At 39.5% G+C, this 17,910-nt stretch overlaps 1 protein-coding gene across 4 annotated transcripts in view; it reads right to left on the bottom strand.

Annotated features, from left to right (window-relative positions):
* The window catches only part of PHKA2 (phosphorylase kinase regulatory subunit alpha 2), a 50,097-nt gene that overhangs the window by 15,748 nt on the left and 16,439 nt on the right, over positions 1–17,910 (bottom strand). For 3 of the 4 annotated variants that reach the window (XM_026055379.1, XM_026055380.1, XM_026055382.1), the window contains 12 exons: positions 17,657–17,752; positions 16,117–16,224; positions 15,420–15,498; positions 14,787–14,921; positions 10,776–10,885; positions 7,883–8,027; positions 7,344–7,422; positions 6,277–6,446; positions 5,495–5,668; positions 4,267–4,355; positions 3,020–3,153; positions 1,219–1,375 (listed from right to left, as the gene is read on the bottom strand). In XM_026055379.1, the coding sequence (XP_025911164.1) occupies positions 1,219–1,375; positions 3,020–3,153; positions 4,267–4,355; positions 5,495–5,668; positions 6,277–6,446; positions 7,344–7,422; positions 7,883–8,027; positions 10,776–10,885; positions 14,787–14,921; positions 15,420–15,498; positions 16,117–16,224; positions 17,657–17,752 (1,476 nt within the window). The remainder of the gene's footprint in view (positions 1–1,218; positions 1,376–3,019; positions 3,154–4,266; positions 4,356–5,494; positions 5,669–6,276; positions 6,447–7,343; positions 7,423–7,882; positions 8,028–10,775; positions 10,886–14,786; positions 14,922–15,419; positions 15,499–16,116; positions 16,225–17,656; positions 17,753–17,910) is intronic. The other variant, XM_026055381.1, reaches the window with a different exon arrangement.

Genomic DNA, 17,910 nt, shown 5'->3' with positions numbered 1-17,910 from the left:
GGACTTTAACCTTTATTTATTTATTTATTTTTTTAGTTTAAGACAAAAAGAAATTTAATCAATGAAAACATGGCAGTATGAGCTACAAATTCTATGCACTAATATATCTCTTAAAGACACACAACAAAATACATGGCATCACATTCCTGAATTAGGCACCCAGATACATTCTGAAATAGGTGCTTCCCCCAGTACCACAGTGTTTTATTCTTTTGTATCGACTTCCTTCAAAAGTGGGTGTTTAGTTTACCTGTTGTACCATTCTGAAACAAAGACCTTACAGAGCAACGTCCCTCAGATTTTTAAGAGTATATTTTCCCTCCATAAAGGTGAAACAACACAAATCATTTCTGCTCTCATCCTCCCCAATTCTTTGTTGATATCTTATTAATTTAACATACATAACCTTCCGTGAGCATATCTGTATGGCTCATCCATAATGTCTTGCGGATGGAAAAAGGGTATGTACTTAATGGAAAACCACACATGGCAACCATCACAAATTGCTCCCCACAGATAAGACTATCAGTAAAGAGGTCATTCTAGGTATGACAGTTAAAGCTCTGGAAATGGCCAGGAATGGCCAGGGAGAGTTCCTGGGAAATATGCAAGGATAAATAGGAGATTAAACAAATGCTTAAAACAGCTGAAAGGAAACATTTTTGTAATGTTCAAAATCAAATCTATACCTTTACAATGGATCTTCCTTGTTAACCTTAAATAGTTCCAGACATTCTAAAGCTCCTGTACATTCACATATACTCACACTACAGACCGTACACCCAGTGGGACAGGAATAGTCAGCTAATGGTCTTGCCATTGATCGTGATCTTATCACGATGCTAGAGACTGCTTCAAATATGTTTATATGCAATAGCAATACATCATCAACAACTACAGGCTTCAAAGCACATAATTAAACTTCTGTGATAATACAGAGTAAATGAAGCCTTCACAATCATTTACAGTTCAACATTTTCAGCCAACTCCAGCCTTAGCACAGTTTTTAGTACTCATCAAAGGCAGAGATGTTGTGATCAGATTTTAGATCAGAAAGGCAACAGAGGTTTACTGAGAAATGCTGCACTATACATGTTGTGAGGTAAGACCAGAAGAGGGCCAACATAGGCCTCACTAGAGATTTTGTCCCTCACATTGGTAGCTATATGTCTGTTTCCAGTCAGGAAACTGAACCAGCATTATTTATTTGTGTCATACCTCAGCCAGGACTTCCACTCTCTTTTTAAGTATACCAGAAATATAACGGATTAAGCCCCACTCTTGATTGAGGCCTGCCTTTTTGTAGAGCTCATTGAGTAGACAATGAACAGTGACACCATATTGTCCATTTAGCTCTGTATCCCAATCAGGACCTCTGCCATAAAAGAGAGACAAGGTGATTTTCATTAGATAAAACAAACAGATTTCTAAGGGGTCTTTTATGAAGGACAGACAGAGAAAGCAGGAAGCTTACAATGCTACACTGCTTAAGTCTGTCACACAGTGAGCAGTCTGATTTTGATTGAATTGCTCATTCAGGTGACACACTTAAGTAGTACAAGGGACATGTGGGCCTTCGCCAGAAATCAGTTACATGGGCAAAAACTCATAACAACAGGAACTTTCACACTAACTTGAGCACTCACTTAGCCATAAGCCTGTGACTTCAAAGCAACCAACCAGGGGGAATTCCCACCAGGCTTTAAAATAACCGTGCATACAGATGTTTTGCTGGAGGAATACTCCCAATTTGTTGCTCTTTAATAGCAGAATTCAGCAATTTCTTCAGAACCACTGAAGACTGCACCCATTTTTCAGATGCCTCAAGGGGCTCTACAAGTTTTTCGCCTTGCCTCTTTCTTAGCTGTTGACCAGACTTCCACACTTCTTACATGACTGATCGTTCAGAGAAGCTTCCTGTTCCTCTCCTGATTTTGAAATTCCCTGCACAATGGCAAGAAAGGTGCTTCTTGTTGGCAATGTTCGGATGTGTTATCGAATGACCTTTCAACTCCTATTACAGGGACAGTGTCTGCCTGCCCAATGGAGACTGCTGCAGTGAAACAGGTCCAAAACAGGAAGGTAAGGGTATTACCTTTGGTTAAACAACAAAATGACAATTTTTCAGGATCTAATTTGCTCTTTAAGAAAAGCTGCTAAACATTTTGCTCAGGAAAACAAGATAATAAAAGAAGAGGTCCTCACAGGAGAAAGACTAAAACAAAAGACTGATCTGTGTAATAATAAGGAAGCCCGTTGTGGTTAGAACACACGTCTTTTAAACCTAAGCTAACTTTCTGCCAGAATCCAGAGTGTTCTCCTGCCTAGGGAACAAACAAACAAGCAAACAAAAAAAATGGAAAAAAAACAAACAATAAATATGCTCTAGATGATGATTCTGTTGGTTTGTATTTGTATTTTGTTCCCATCAAACTTGTTTAATCAACAGCTATTTACTAACCCCAGCAGCTTGGGTTAGACTATTCCCAAGAACTTATTAAAGACCCTGGGGTTTAGCCAATGGAGCATTTAAACATGCAAGTAGAGAAAAACAGTGACCACTCATTAAAACTGCATTTGTGCTTATATCCCTCCAAATACAGCTGTTCTGCATTAATTCACTAACTGCACTAACACACACTTCCCTCCTTGTGCATAAAAATCACACCGAGTTTTTGTGAACTTAATAAAGTGCCACAAATAGAGCCAAGACATGTTCTCATTCACGTAAAGGATTTGTACATTTTACTTGTGATCTTGACAGCCTCAATGTATTTGCAATTGTGTGCCAATCCACTCACTGAAATTCGCACAAGTGTATTCCGTATCCAAGATTACCTATTTAATCAAGCTACCAGAAAGTATTCCCATTAAAGCACAAACTATTTTAACATCTTCCCCCAAAAACCTGAACCAGCCCTGAACAGTTTACCCAAACAGTGGCAAGCTTTTGCACAAGAATAATCAGATAGTTGTGACCAAACTTCACGACACTGAACTTTACACTCAGATAACTTACTTCAGTATATGCAAGATGTATAAGATATCTGCTTGATCATGGAGCGTTGGACATTCCTTCAGCTGTTCAACAAGCTTCCTGCAATCCAAATCACCATGAGCATCTTTAGGCAAGTGCAAAACATTTTCACAACCCTGATAAAAAAGACAGATGAATAACAAAGAAAAGATCTTGAAGAAAGTAGTAGATCAAACCCATAAACTGTAGCTTCCCATTAAAGAACATGAGAGACCTCACAACACAACTCTGCACTTGAAATATAGAGACATCGTGCAGTTCTTGTCAGACTACCACACACATGAAAAGGGGGCTAATCCCAGGAAATGCAAAGGCCAGAATGCATCTTTGTCTCTAATTTCTGTTCAATCAACAAGGAAAGCCATTTCTGGACAAAACTAGATATTCTGTAAAAGGAGAAAAACAAATTTTTTGCATGTTTTTCCTGTCACATGCAGAAGGATATTAATTTTTTTTTTGATTAACAAATGTAGTTGTAATCAGAGCTTTGTAAGCTCCCTCTCTACCCTGTGTATGTGTGACACTTCATAAATGCAGATGTTGCCATCAGAAGTTTTCCAAGCTTATAAAACATACCTGTAAACAAATCAGATAATGCAATACTGTGGTGAGTTCCTGGCTGAAGAGCACTTCTGTTTAATAAGCTATTCAGCAATTAACATGTTCCTGAGCTACCATTTCCAGGGACTCTCTGTAGAGCGGAATCCTTCAGGAGGCTGGATACAACCTCCCAAAACCACCCTTGGCAGCTGGTCACCTATATTAGGACTGAACAAGTGCCTAGCCTAGCCCCATCTTCATGCCTTAAGGACATCTGTCCTTTCCCACACTCACCTCCTGCCCAGAAATCACTACAAGCAGTATTTCTTGCAGAACAGTTCGAAAGGCTGTGCACATTCTGTCCTTTCCTTTAGTCCCAACTGAACCCACAGATTATAAGGTAGGCTTTGGCCCTTGAAAATAAGCATGTATTGTATCATTTTCTGGTTTGCACACACTATTAGAAAATTTCTATTTGATAATGTCTATTTAACCAAAAGCCTTCTACTAGCCAAAAGAAAAAAAAAAAAAAAATCTAAAACAAGGGAGCAACTACCCTGTGCCTCATGGCTAGGCTGTGAAGGTAAGGAAAAGGGGAATAAGCACATTGGGTTGGCTGGGAACTACAGGAAAGGCCACAGTACTGAGACTGAAAAAATACAAACAACATAAACATTCCCACAGTTTACCTTTGTCTCGAAAGAGTGGGGAGTATCAACAAGATTCAGAGACTTCCGGTGCGTGTTCAGAACTTTAGTGGGAAGAGACATAGAAACAGCTGGAAAGCAAAGCCACCAAAAAATACCCGTTTCAGTAACATGAAAAGTGAAACACCTGAACAAGGCAATTATACTAGCTGACAGCAGAAAAACCTCTGAGAGTCAAAATACACAAGGCAATGCTTCTGAGATACTGTGTATGGAACTCAAGAGACAAGCTCACACTCATATTTTTGATCCTATCTTCTTGCAGGCTTGTTCCAAGAATTTTTAAGATCAAAATGTCAAAGGCTCAGGCACTACATGCTCAGCTGATGCTCCTTTTGACAGTCCATGCCTCACAGGTCTTACAGCTCAATGACCTAACCTAGCTAAGTATTTTACATATTGTAATGGAGAAATGTACATGGAGAAAATGGTCTAACTGATATGATATCATAATTATGGTCATGGTAAAGGGAGGCTAATGCTCAGTTAACTTCACATGTTGATTTTATCAGAGGATCAGATGATACTGCTTATGAAAGATGGGAGAAAAGATTAAGAAAAAGCTTGAAAATTATTACTATATATTATGAGGGGAGAGAATCTGAAGTCCACTGAAGTCAAGGCAAGCCTTCCCTTAATCAGGACATTGGATACTACATACCAACCTATATAGTACAGTATATACTGGAATTTACTGAAGCCCAAATAATGCACTGACTGAATTTGCAAGTCCTTCAATCAATCTGTTAGTAATACAGCATTATTAGGAACACTGTCCTCCCTCCCTACTCCATTTGTTCTTTTAGATTTAAAGTACTTAAATATACTGAAGTTTTGGTATTCAAACTTTTTATTTCACCAGAACTTTACTAAAAGAAAATTTTGTCTGCCTTAATATGGTACAAACAAAGGAAAAAAAGATAAATTCACTAACTCAGGTTCCAGAATTCTAGCAAACTGACAAGCCACATCAGTTTCCCTAACATCTACATTGATTAAATATTCTATTTCATTGCAGGTTAGACATAGCATTCTGCAGGAATACTACAGTAATAATTTTGGACTCATTCTTATTTCTTTACAACTACAACATACTTGCACYATTACTTCTTTTTTAAAAACAGAATTGGGAAATACATGAATTTAGCCTTTAAGTACCTAGAAGGGGTTTTCTATTGTTATTATTAAAAAAAGCGTTAAACAGAAATACCTGGAACCTCCAAGCCCTTTGCCTTGGCCATTATTGACAGTATCTCTCGTGTAGAATGGTTTGCACTGAGCACAGGAGGCTGATCAGCAGTCTTTGAAGTTGGAGGCAGGTATGACTTCAGTGCTGTACTCTGCAGGACATCATTTATATACTGATCCAGCTCATCCTGGCTGTCTAGTGTGACAAATAAAGAAGTTTATTAAAAAGAAATGTATAAATTTTCATTGCTTTCTGTTTTAGACACACTACTCCACTCTTGCTTATACAGAAGGACACAGAAAAATGCAAGAATATCATATGGGATTTTTAAGCTGAATAAACTGGAAAGAAAAAAAACCTTTTGCTTTTTTTCAAAGGAAAAAATAACTTCCAAATATAAGTGCTTAAAAGAAAATCTGCTTTAAAAAATTTTTTTTCCTCTAGCTGATAGTCCAAAGATCAGCTCTTCCACGCATACTCACATCTGTCTCTCCTCACACTTTCCTCCTCCCTCCATCCTCTTCCACACACACCCAGTCTGCTGATTCTTCAGACTCAGCTTTACTGCAGCAGTTACTGGGCAACATCCTACTAAGAATGTGGGAAGCATACACAAGGTATGCATAGGGAATGAGCAAACTCCTTCTCCAAAATAGGTCATGCACATACTGTCATCATACTGACGCATGAGAAACCTGAATGACTACCAGATGCGCACAAAATAGATTCTGCATTCTAGGCAAACCTGTGCTCTACTGATAATACTTGAAAGAGAAAAAAAAATTGAAGTGAAAAACTATTACCTTTTTCACAGAAATCTGTTGGATAGCCTTCATATCCATATTCACTGTCAGGACTACAACGACCTTCATTAGGGTCATCAAACAGTTTTACATCACAGTCTGGATCCAGGAAGCTCAGATGCGTGTGGAAAGAGGTGGTAAGAAATTCTGACAGTTTGCCTATTTTCACTCTGCGAACAGGAAAGCATGCCAGAGAGAGTTAACATCGACCATTTTGGTACCGATTAAAGCTCAGTGAGTTGTCAACAACTCCTTCAAAAATCTACCAGATCTACTGTCAATCCACCTACGGTAACTAGGAAGAAACCAACGCAGAGTAAAACAAAAGCAAAAAAATAGTTGCAGGTCCAGCTGGATACTACTCTCATTATTGGCCTGTGTTACACTTACAGGCCTGACCCAAGGCTTCATCATGCAAAGCTCTGTATGTTTATATGAAGAGAGATCCTGACCAAAGACCTACATGCCAGGGATCATACATGACAAAAGGGAACTGTAGTTTTCATGACAGCAGCATCTTTTCACAGAACTGCAGTGCTGCTAGGATGACAAAAAGCCCATCTGATTGTCAGAGAAAGAGACTGATTAAAGAAGAGCAAACAGAAAGACAATAGAGAAGTAACATGGCATCATATTAAATTGCCTTTATATGTAGATGAATGAAACATATGCTGACCAGTACTACATGTAATTCATGTTTAAGACACATTCTGTATTTTTAAAAGAGAACCACTTCTTAAAAACAAAAGCCCAGCCAAGACCGAGGTTTTATATTTCCAAGGTTTGACATTACTTTTTCATTATCTGTTAATGCCAGTCACAGATGGTATAGCTCTCTGGGAGATATACCCTTCCCATTGTACTGTAGATCCAGCTGCCATCCGATTTCCACATAATAATTATAGTTGAAGTTCTTCTCTCTGCAGAGTGCCACCACCACCACAAGACCGATACACTATCACATGCTTAAACATAAGGCTTGCATGAATTTGATTAATAAATAAATAAATTAAATTAATTTTAATAAATAAACTAACTAAAAGAATTGGTTGGGATATTGACACTACCTTGCACCTCCAAAATAGCCATCCTCTAATTTTCTTATGGTGGCAAGAACTGCTGGATGAATGTCAGCACCGTCATCAACTAAAGAAGAATAAACAAAGAATTTTGAAGCTTAGCAACATGTTCTTAAGTTATCAGGACTAGCTAAGTAGATTTCCGGGTGTTCTCTACAAAGTAAATGAGACTTAAGTCAAAACCAGAACCCAGAAGTGCTATCAATACTACTTTATTCAAAAAACAAACAAAAGCAAACCCACACTCCATTCATGACAAGTTCCAAAGGGTTTTCCATCAAATCTCTTTGGACAGAAATAGTACAGATATGATGGGGAGATGCAAGTATACCAAGGGGGAGTAAAACCAAAACAAAATATAACCATGTCATCCAAGTTCAGCACAGACTTGAGAAAGTTAAACAGTACTTTCGATGTTAAAACTCAGATGTTGAAACAGTCATGCCATCTGTCTCCTCTCAAAACTACCCTCATCCTACTCCTCCACAGTAATCTACTTTGCTTGAAACAGAGAAAATGAAGTCTACCGAGCATTGTGTGGGTGATGGGAAATGTCAGGATTGGTCTCCCTGTCATCCTCCAGCAAGAAGTGAGGTAAGCCAGCTCCGTCTTGAGCATCTCCACAATCATCTGATTGTCTAGAGCCAGATAGAAGTGATGCTGGTCTGTAAACTAGAGGACAGAGAAATAACATGTATGAGTAGATGCGAATGAATTAATGGAAGAAATGAAAATTAAGGAAAGCACTGACAAAAGCCACGTGAGCTATCCTTGACCAGAGTGCAGACTGCATGGATTAACCTAATGGGGCTGCTACTATCACAAAAAGATCCATGCTTGTATAGAAAATTCATGTTCTTATATTTATAGGCTGACTATGCAAAACCAAGCCATTCAAATAAAAAGGAGATGATCACGCATGTCAAGTGCAATTTTCCCAATAATGAATTAGAGTAACCTATGATCTGGAAGTGCCCTAAATGTGGAATAACAACAAAAGCAATAAAAACAGCAAACAGGTTTAAGCACACACTGGGGACTGGAAAGTTGGAACTATATGTCTCTTGGGAACAATCTCAAAGACAAGCAGAACACAGAAAAGCTGACAGTTACTGTAGAAAAAAGTTGCATTAAATGTACAATGGTAAAGTTGCCCACTACAAAGGAAGGCTAAGAATAACAGTAAGAGACTACTGTAGCTACATCAGGAGTTGGACAAACAATGAAAACAATGTTGAATAAGCCACAACAAAAGTTAAGGAACTGCATAATCCCTGGGGAGGAGTGGAAGAGGGAGGCTGGGATGTAAAATAAACATCAGTTAGTAAGACACATAATGGACAATGAGAAAACACTCTGTAAACACATCAGAAGTAATACAAAAACAAAGAAACTACAGGTCCGTTAATAAATAGAAAGAGAGGATACGGACTAACTGAAGTATTCAATGCTGCCTTTACTGACAGAAAGCAGAATTGTGACCTGTAATACTACTTTTAAGAAAGTGACAGGAGTTCAGCCTGAGTATGGGAAGAAAAGGTTAAAGAGCACCTAAAACCAAGCTGGCAAAGTCTACAGAAATTAATTCACAGAACTTAAGAAACTAGCCAAAATAACCTCTGAACCACTAGCAATTATTTTTGAGAACTCAGGGAGAACAGGTCCCAGAAATCTGCAGAGAGGCAAACACACTGTCAGTCTTCAAAAAAGGAAGAGCCAGGATAAGAGACCAGTCAACCCAGTTTCAGTGCCTGAAAACACAGCAGAACAAAGCCAGTTTGAGTGTGCCAAGGTAATAACAAACTGATAACGCAAGATGGCCAAACAGTCATGTCAAAAAACACTCTCAGCAAACCAGTCTAATTTCTCCAATTTCCTTCTTTGGAAGCAACAGAAAGTGACAGACATATCTTTAGTTTTGCAAAGCTTTTGACATTAGCGAGATAAAAGAAACAACATCTGATAAAGCAGAACTGCTTGAAAAACTGCTCCCAAGAGAGTTATCAACTGTTCTCTCAGATTCAGAGAGTAGCTAAAGGGGGCCAGCCTTTGCCCCACACTTGGTCGATATTTTCATTAGAGACTTGGATGGGATACAGACTACAAAAATACAAATTTTGTGGACATTACTCAAGATTGGCACATATGAATTAAGCACTACCTTTGTGTGTTTAATTTCACCTTCCTAAATCCCCCCTCTCCCCCTCCCAAAAAAAAAGGCGGGGGTGAGGAGAAGGTCTGGCTTTGAAGAAGTATATTTGAAAAAGTTATGGAGGTTTTAGTCAACTTGCAGAAATAGCAAGTGTCCTGCTGATGCAAAGATAAATGCCATTTTGGAACATATTAATAAGCATGTCCATACTTGACACATGGCAAGGTTTCAGCTGGAATACAGGGTCCAACTTCGCCCAATACATTGTAAGATGTGGACAAACAAAGAAATTCGGGGGGGGGGAGGGAAGGAGATCCTGAAGAATTTTTGTTTAACTTGGGAAAGAAAGATTCAGGGTCAGGAGGGACAACACAACACAATAACCAATCTTCCACATGTGAAATTTGTTATAAAGCTGGCCATGATCAATGGACCTGTAGAAGAACAGGAAGGCATCAACAGTATTTGTAGCAAATTTCATTATGTTTGGACTTCAGGAAGCACCGCAGCAGGCCATCTGTGGAGTCTGCTGCATCTCCTCCACTGGAATTTAAAGACCACATTATAAAGACCACATTAGTCAAACAACTGTTAGCAGCGTGTGAGCATGCTTTATTCTGCTTCAGTTCCACATGTTTGGAGTCAATGACCCCTTAGCCTTCTAATACTAAATGCTAGAATAAGGCTACAATTAGAAGTGTGTAGCATTTCACTAAATGTATAAAAAGAGCCATTGATTCTGGGAAGATCCAAGCTCCTAGTTATACTGAAAAAGGCATTAAACAGAGAACAAAGAGAGAACCATCCTTTTTTCTCAGTACTATTGACCCTTGCAACAATATATTGAAAAGATTACATCTTAGTGACCGGGGGGGTTACCATTCTTGGCATGCTTAGGTGAAGTTAGATTTTCCATCAAAGCAATCAGTAGACAGATATATCAAGCGACCCATTTTTGGAAAAACTATTTATTCCATTAGCTAAATCATTAGTTAGGGCAGAGATCAGTAACAACTTTGTACTATTGATTTACTGTGTTCTTCTGAAGCAGAAGCCAAAGAAGCCAGACTCTGTATGGCAGAAGAGAGATTTATCAGCATTCCTATCATGTTGATTATTCAACTCCCCCCCCAAAAGAAAACAAAGTACATCTGTTTTATCAGGCCTGTTCCATCTAAAGTAGAATGACAGTACGCAACAGCAAAGCCCTTCACTAATGATTAGCCTTTAAGTAAACTGTGATTTCCCTGCTAGTTTTACATGCTCACCTGAGGGGTAAAAGCAAATATTTGATTTCTTATCACATACAGCTTGGAGGTGCCTAGCACTCCAATGTGTCGGTGTGGCCGACCACTTAGTTTCATGCTCTTGTTCCGGCCTGTGAAGAAAAAAAAGAGAAGTCTCACTTAACATTTCCTGTTCTTCTCCAGATATTTAAAAGAACTGAGTCCCTACTGTGTGGTTTTCCATAACAACCTTTTTAGACAAAGAGATCTACTTCATTGACATTGGCATGGCAGAACAAAGAAAAATAACAGACTTGGCTTCAATGACCACGGGACCAGGTTCTTCAATTATAGTGATTGCTCAGCACCCAAAGCTTCCCACCAAGAACAACAGGAGATAGGCCCTTTCAAAAACCAGGCCATCAATATGTAACAGAAATTGCAGTACTTTCACTGTAGAAGCTTAAAAGTTCTGGCCTATAAAAGCCTAAAGCACATCCAAATACAAAGACAGATCTCCTTTTCATGGTTATTTCACCACTAGACTTTTTTTTTTTGTGAAGAGAAGGAATTAATGAATCCATATCATCTTCTGAATCAGTCAGATGTGCATGCAGAGGAGAAGGTACCTTAATTCCTTTTACATTATGAAGAGCAACAACAGCAAAACCCTGAAGTCTCAAATTCCAGAACCAAAGAGTATCAGCTATGACAAGTCCAGCTGACATTTTATGCAGATGATGGTTCACTAATCATCTAGAAAGGCAACAAGATATGTGCATGTATACAAACCATGGAAATCAAATGAAACCAGTCACAGATAACAACCAGCATCACCTTAAACAGGATATGGAGAACAGAGGAAGTCTCAATCTGTACCAGACCTCAAAAGCTGTCAAAAACAGAAGTTCTGACTCTATATGGAACCTACCTACAGAACATACCTTGTTTCCTGACCAGGAACGTGTGCATTAAATACAACATGCCAGATAAAGTCCAGAAAAGCTAGTTTTAAAAGCATGTGAAATTTGAGCTTTGGAACCAGAAGCAGAAATTCACCATCCATGAGAAACAACTCAATGCATACACTATTCACAACACCCAAGAGCCAGATCAGATCTTCAAATAAAGCAGAAGCAGACAAAGTAGAATATATGGAGAATATCGCACACAGTGTTCTTGTAGGGGTGGGAGCCTTGTCACATGCTGCTATCCCTTACAAGGTCCTTATACTCTCAAGTGGCTTTGTGTACCCAGCCTGCAGCCCAGTCAGGAAGGGCATTGGCATCATTTTTCCCACAGAACAGTTGAGGTTGGAAGGTAATTCTGGAGATCATCTAGACCAATCCCCCTGTTCAAAGCAGGGTCAATTAGAGCATGATGTCCAGTGCTGTGTCCAGTCAAATTTTGAACACTTTCAAAGATGGAGGCTCCACAACCTCTTTTGGCAACCTGTTCCAGTGTTACACCGCCCTCACAGTAAAATTTTTTTTTTTTCTGTTTAAATGGAATTTCCTGCATTTCAGTTTGTGCCCATTGCCTCTTCTCCTTTCACTGGATACCACCGAAAGAGTCTGGCTGTGCTTTCTTTGCTCCCTCCACATCCAGGTATTTATGCACACTGATGAGGTCAGGAGAAACAATTCCAGCTCTCTCAGCCTCTCCTCATATGCCAGACACAAAGGAGTCCATGTAAGGTATGTTTAAGGTGTCAGTGGCCCTTTGATGGACTTGCTCCAGTATGTCCATGTCTTTCTTGTACTGGGGAGCCCAGACCTGAACCCAGCACTCCAGGTCTGGCCTCACCAGTGCCGAATAGAGGGGAAGAATCACCTCCCTCAACCTGCTGGCAATGCTCTGCCTAATGCAGCCCAGGATATACTTGGGACTTCTCTGCTGAAATGCTGGCTCATGTTCAGCTTTGTGTCCACCAGGTCCTTCACTGCAAAGCTGCTTTCCAGCCAGTTAGACACCAGTCTGTACTCATATGTGGGGTTATTCATCCCCAGGTGCAGGACCCGGCAGCTCCTTTGTTGAACTTCACAGAATCACAGGAGGGTTGAGGTTGGAAGGGACCTCTGGAGATCGTCCAAGTCCAACCCCCCTGCTCAAGTAGGGTCACCTAGAGCACGTTGCACAGGATCATGTCCAGGCAGGTTTTGAATATCTCCAGAGAAGGAGACCCCACAACCTCTCTGGGCAGCCTGTTCTGGTGCTCTGTCACCCTCACTGTAAAGACGTTTTTCCTCATATTCAGATGGAACTTGAACTTCTTGAGATGAGGAGAACTAGAGTCCTTTCTGTATCTTCAAACTATTCCAGCAGCAGGAGGGACTGCCCTCTTCAGTCCGCATCCACATCTCATAAAGGCAGTTTAATAAAATTCAGGAAAAGTATAAAGCACAGGGTCAGCAGTCTACAGAGGCCTGCAAAGGCCACCTGTATATTGTCACTTACAGGCAAATATGCTACTCTCTCCATGCTCCTACTTGGTCAGAAACCATGCAGCTATTTTAGCAAGATGCTGAGCTCAATACTGGTATGCCTACCTCCAGTGCGGCTTATTAGCTAATGCTCTGCACTGCACCCTTCGCTCCAGCAGCCATGAGCTGACATGAATCTGGCTGACAAGGAGTATAAGCAAAACAAGCATATGCCTGAAAAAAAGAACCCCACTGTGAATATTCCCAAAGAATTCATTGTTAAAAACAATACACCGATGTGTCAAATCATCCTACTCACCCACTAGTGAAAGAACTATTATAAACAATTATAAAATAAATGCAAGCTTCAGCAAAGCCTGGCAAGCATCTCATTTGTTAAAAGTTCTTTGTGATAAAAACAAAAATTCTTGCCCAAAAGCAGCATATGCAATTTCCCATCTCCATTCAAAGGGCATGCTTTCTAAGACTTATTTGAAGGCCCTGTTACTTTGGATACACCAAAGTTTCCAAAGGCTTCCTGGTTTGGTGTGGGGGGAAGCATAAACAGTCCTGTACTCTCCTTCAGCATTATCCATAAATGAGATTGTCACAGGAACACTGAAAAAGGGTCATAAATGCAGCTTGATGCAGCTCCCCTTGTCCATGCTGCAAAGGAATCTACCAGTGTTGATTCACCCCACCTCAATTTTACTTCGCAGTAACATCCACAATTTTGGATCAGGAGTTTCCAGCACACTTGAAACTAGTAAAATTATGTTCAGTTAGGAACATGTGCAGAAATTTTTTTACCAAGACCCAATTCATTCCAGCAAAGATTATCAAAAGAGCCTGTGGCTGAAATCTTATTAGATTTTCAAGTTAAGCAGAAACAATTAGAACTTTTAGGCATTTATTTAGTCCAACCGGCAGGCTCAGAGGGACAACGAAGTCACTACTGAGAAACTGGAATGTGTTTAAAGTCCTGGGGTTAGCAAATCCCCTGCAATCTAAAGGTTTCTTGGTTTACAAGAGAGCTGGAGGGCTTTAGCAGCTCAAATTGGCTCAGGGCTAGAAGGAACATTAGCAAGAATTTGACAGTCCAGGGATGCTCTGATAGCAGCAGGGCTTCCCTAATCTGGAGTAGAAGACTTCCCAGAGGTAGAATGGCAACCACGTTACTCAGTTTCCAGACTCAAAACGTAAGTATTTTGACTTCTGAAAGGAGAAACATTGTCTTCTAGATTTTCCAGGCTTTTTTTTTTTTTTAAGCCAGTTTCTCTTTGGAAATAGTTCCTGAAGGACAAAGAGAGTCAATTTTTTGCCCAGCTTTATCACAACACGACATGGCACAGGGCCATATTTTGGCCACCTTTTCAAAAACAGCTCTCCCCCTCCTGCCACTGGAGCTCCTTACTTAGGACAGAAGTTATAATTTTGCTAAGCTTCTTTACACAAATGCAAATTTTTTTTAAAATCCAAGGAATCCACATATACACAAATATCCCTGGAAGCAAAGAAAGAAAGAAAAGAAATTGAGACAGTAGAAAAGGGACGAAAAAACTAAATAAAAAAAAAACACACACACATCTTGCACAGCAGTAGAGTTAGGTTTCCATATTCAAACACCTACCCAACATGGTGTAGAGATTACTTAGGATGCGAGCTGGCTGCACTCTGAGTGGATGGATATCAGCAATACTCTGAACATTGATTCCATGGTTTTGCAAGAGATTCTTAATTTCATTAGATTCTGCTAAAACAGTTACTGTATAACAGAAGACAAAAAACACTGCTAAGAACCACAGTTCATCTCTTTTTAAACTGACTGTCTCTACTGTCACCTCTTAACTACTATGTGGTTGACTAAAAATGCACAAAGGCCTTACTTCCTTCTTTCTTTATGACTCCATGACATCAAATGGGATGTTGGACAGCTTTTGGCTCTCTATTTCTCAGTACATCTTGCCATTTTAAGTTACCATTTTTAAAAATTCTTTGTTAAACATGATTCCCTCCTGGAAAAAGACTGCTAGACACACAACTTTCTTGCCTGCCCTTTGTTCTTCTGATGGTATCACCAAAGGATCCATGTGCCATGCAAACATCCAGGAAAGTTTAGAATGGCCACAAGAGTAAGACTTCTGTCCTTCTCCTTTGACTTATCAAGATGTTGTTTTAAAACCTGTCTTTATTCTTTCCTGTGCACAGGCACTTCACCATTACATAATCCAGCTTCCCCAGAATGCTTAAAAATCTCACTAACCTTGAACCACAACATCAGGTTTAAATCCAGTGGAAAATCTCCTGTTTAAGGGATCAATTTCACCTGCAGCCAGAAATCCCTAGAATAAAAGTGAAAGAAAAAAGTAACACAAAATTAAGTAAAAGGCTTCTGATGACATCTAGAAGAAATCTTAGCCATTTTTTATATTTTAGTAGGCTAGCAGAACATACAGCCGGGCTTCTCCACCCCCCTCCACTGAGTAATATATTCAGTAAAAACAGTTCTTGAAATATTTTTCAGAACCAAAAGAGTTGCGGCAATTTGGCCAAGCAATTTTTTTACAGCTCCGCTGATATACTTTAACAAGTACATGGCTTTACTGGAAAAAGTTTGTAGGCATCTTATGCCACAGAATAAGGTACAGCCCAGTGGAACTGCAGTAGTGCAAAGTCCTAGCTCTGGAACTGCAATGTAAGTTTGGACATCATGTCCTTCTAACCTAACTACATACCTAGTCCATCTGGCAAATTATTTAGCTTGATTAGAAACAGACAGAAAATTGTCTATATCCAAAAAAGGTCCTGAAAGCTCAGAATCACCACTCGATGAGTCATGTATATGTTTCTATTGGAAGATATGTTGTCCATTACCCAACAACCAAATTGTACTTAAAGCCTAAACCATCTCAAAGCAAAGTGTAATATAAGCTCCCCTACTATACAAGAAACACTATTACCTCTGCTAATAGGCAGCTAAGGACATACAAAGATTGGCCCCAAAGATGAGGCAACTTTCCCACTGGGACACGATCCACTGAGTGAGGATTTTCACACTCCTCTTCCACCTGACAGCAAAAGCATAAGCAAGAAAAATTACCCTACAATTCTGAAGAACAATCAATAATATTACAGTATTTGAAAAAATATGATCTATCATCTACCCTTTCTAACCTGCCATTATTACTGACACCTGAATCTCTTGCTTTTACTTTTGATGCTGAAAGTTATCTGAAACACAAACAATTCTTCCTTCTCATACACTACTGCACCCTTCAAAACTGAATGTGGACTCTGCATGTAATTATAGCATCAGTAATAGTACTTCCCCTTTCTTCTTGCTATGCCTTTGCTTCCTTCCCTCTGGGCAGCTTGTAGGTAATTGTGTCTGCTTTCAAACCCCTTGCAAGGTGACACTTGAACTCTACTTATATCTACCTAGCTTCCTGGAGCAAAGGTGCTTTCCAAAAAAATGAAGGCTTTTCCAACCCTTCCAATGTTAGCAAGAATGGTCACCGGAAAAAAAAAAGAGAAGGGACCATTAATTTATAAAGAGAAAGTCTGCCTTGATTTTGCAGTATACAGATCTGTTCAGGGAAGCGATAAAATTCTCCTAGATAACACATTCATCACAGGCATTTAAAAGTTTATAAAAAACAGCAGGCGAAATCCACCCTGTTTGTCTGGCATGCTCATCAGATTATACTGGTGCCTATCAAAGCTCATAGGAAGGTTCTGCACTCTTACATGCTCCTACCCAGTAAGGAGAAAGGCAATTCAAAGTTTCAGCCTCAGATCTGTGAATAAAAACAGCAGCTGTCAACACTCGCTGCATAAACTCAGACCAGTCCAGGAGGTTCCACACCCTTAGTGAGTGAGGGCCGAGAGGTCTGGAGCAGGAAGAGAGGTTGGCAGGAAGGAATCCAAAGGCAGCTAGGATGGAAGAGCACTAAATTGGCTGAATCAAGGCTAAGTGTTTGAGACTGACTGTCACAGTGGGAGAATCAGGTAAAACAATAACAGAAAAGATGAAAAAAAAAGAAAAAACTCCCCAAACCAAAACCCCAATTCATACGAAACCTGTTTCTCACATTCAAGCTCTGGAAAAGAAAGACAGCAAACAACTGATAGAACAAAGAGGCAAGACAGTCTATGTTTTGTTTCTTCTCAGAGATTCATTTCCTAAGTCAGCATAAGCATTTTTTTAATACATGCCTTGTTACAGGTGAAAAAATTACTCAGGAGAACAGGAGAGGATTTAAAGTTTTAAGCCTGCTCTAATATTTCCCTAGGCACTCAGATTCCCAGGTTTGAAATTTGATCGCCTGGAAGCCTCAGGTCTACCATTTCTCTACAGGAAGTATTTATTTTTATAAAGTGACACACAGTAGTCTTTACTGTTGGTTTAGATTTAACAGCTACAGCAAAATTACAAAACTGACATTCATCTTGATATCTGAACTTCACATTCTGAAGTGGATGCTAGAATTTTCACAATACCTTTTCTGAAGGGACCGCATACAGTTCTGGCATTAGAACTATTCCATTCTTTTCTCTAATAAGTATTCCTTCCAGAGCCTCTCTATATTCTTGTACCTGGGAGGGGGGGGGAGAAAAAAGGGGAAAAAAAAAGGGGGAGAATAAGAACTCACATTGAAGGCAACAAAACAGAAACAGTAAAGTTAAATTTTTAAATTTTTAGCACTTTCCAATAACCCTTTCAACTAATATCTGGTCTCTAAAAAAAAAAAAAA

This window comes from Apteryx rowi, unplaced genomic scaffold, assembly GCF_003343035.1.
Source record: "Apteryx rowi isolate R43461 unplaced genomic scaffold, aptRow1 scaffold_996, whole genome shotgun sequence".
Lineage (NCBI taxonomy): Eukaryota > Metazoa > Chordata > Aves > Apterygiformes > Apterygidae > Apteryx > Apteryx rowi.
Note: the sequence above shows the minus strand (reverse complement) of the source record. Positions and strands in the feature narration are given on the sequence as shown.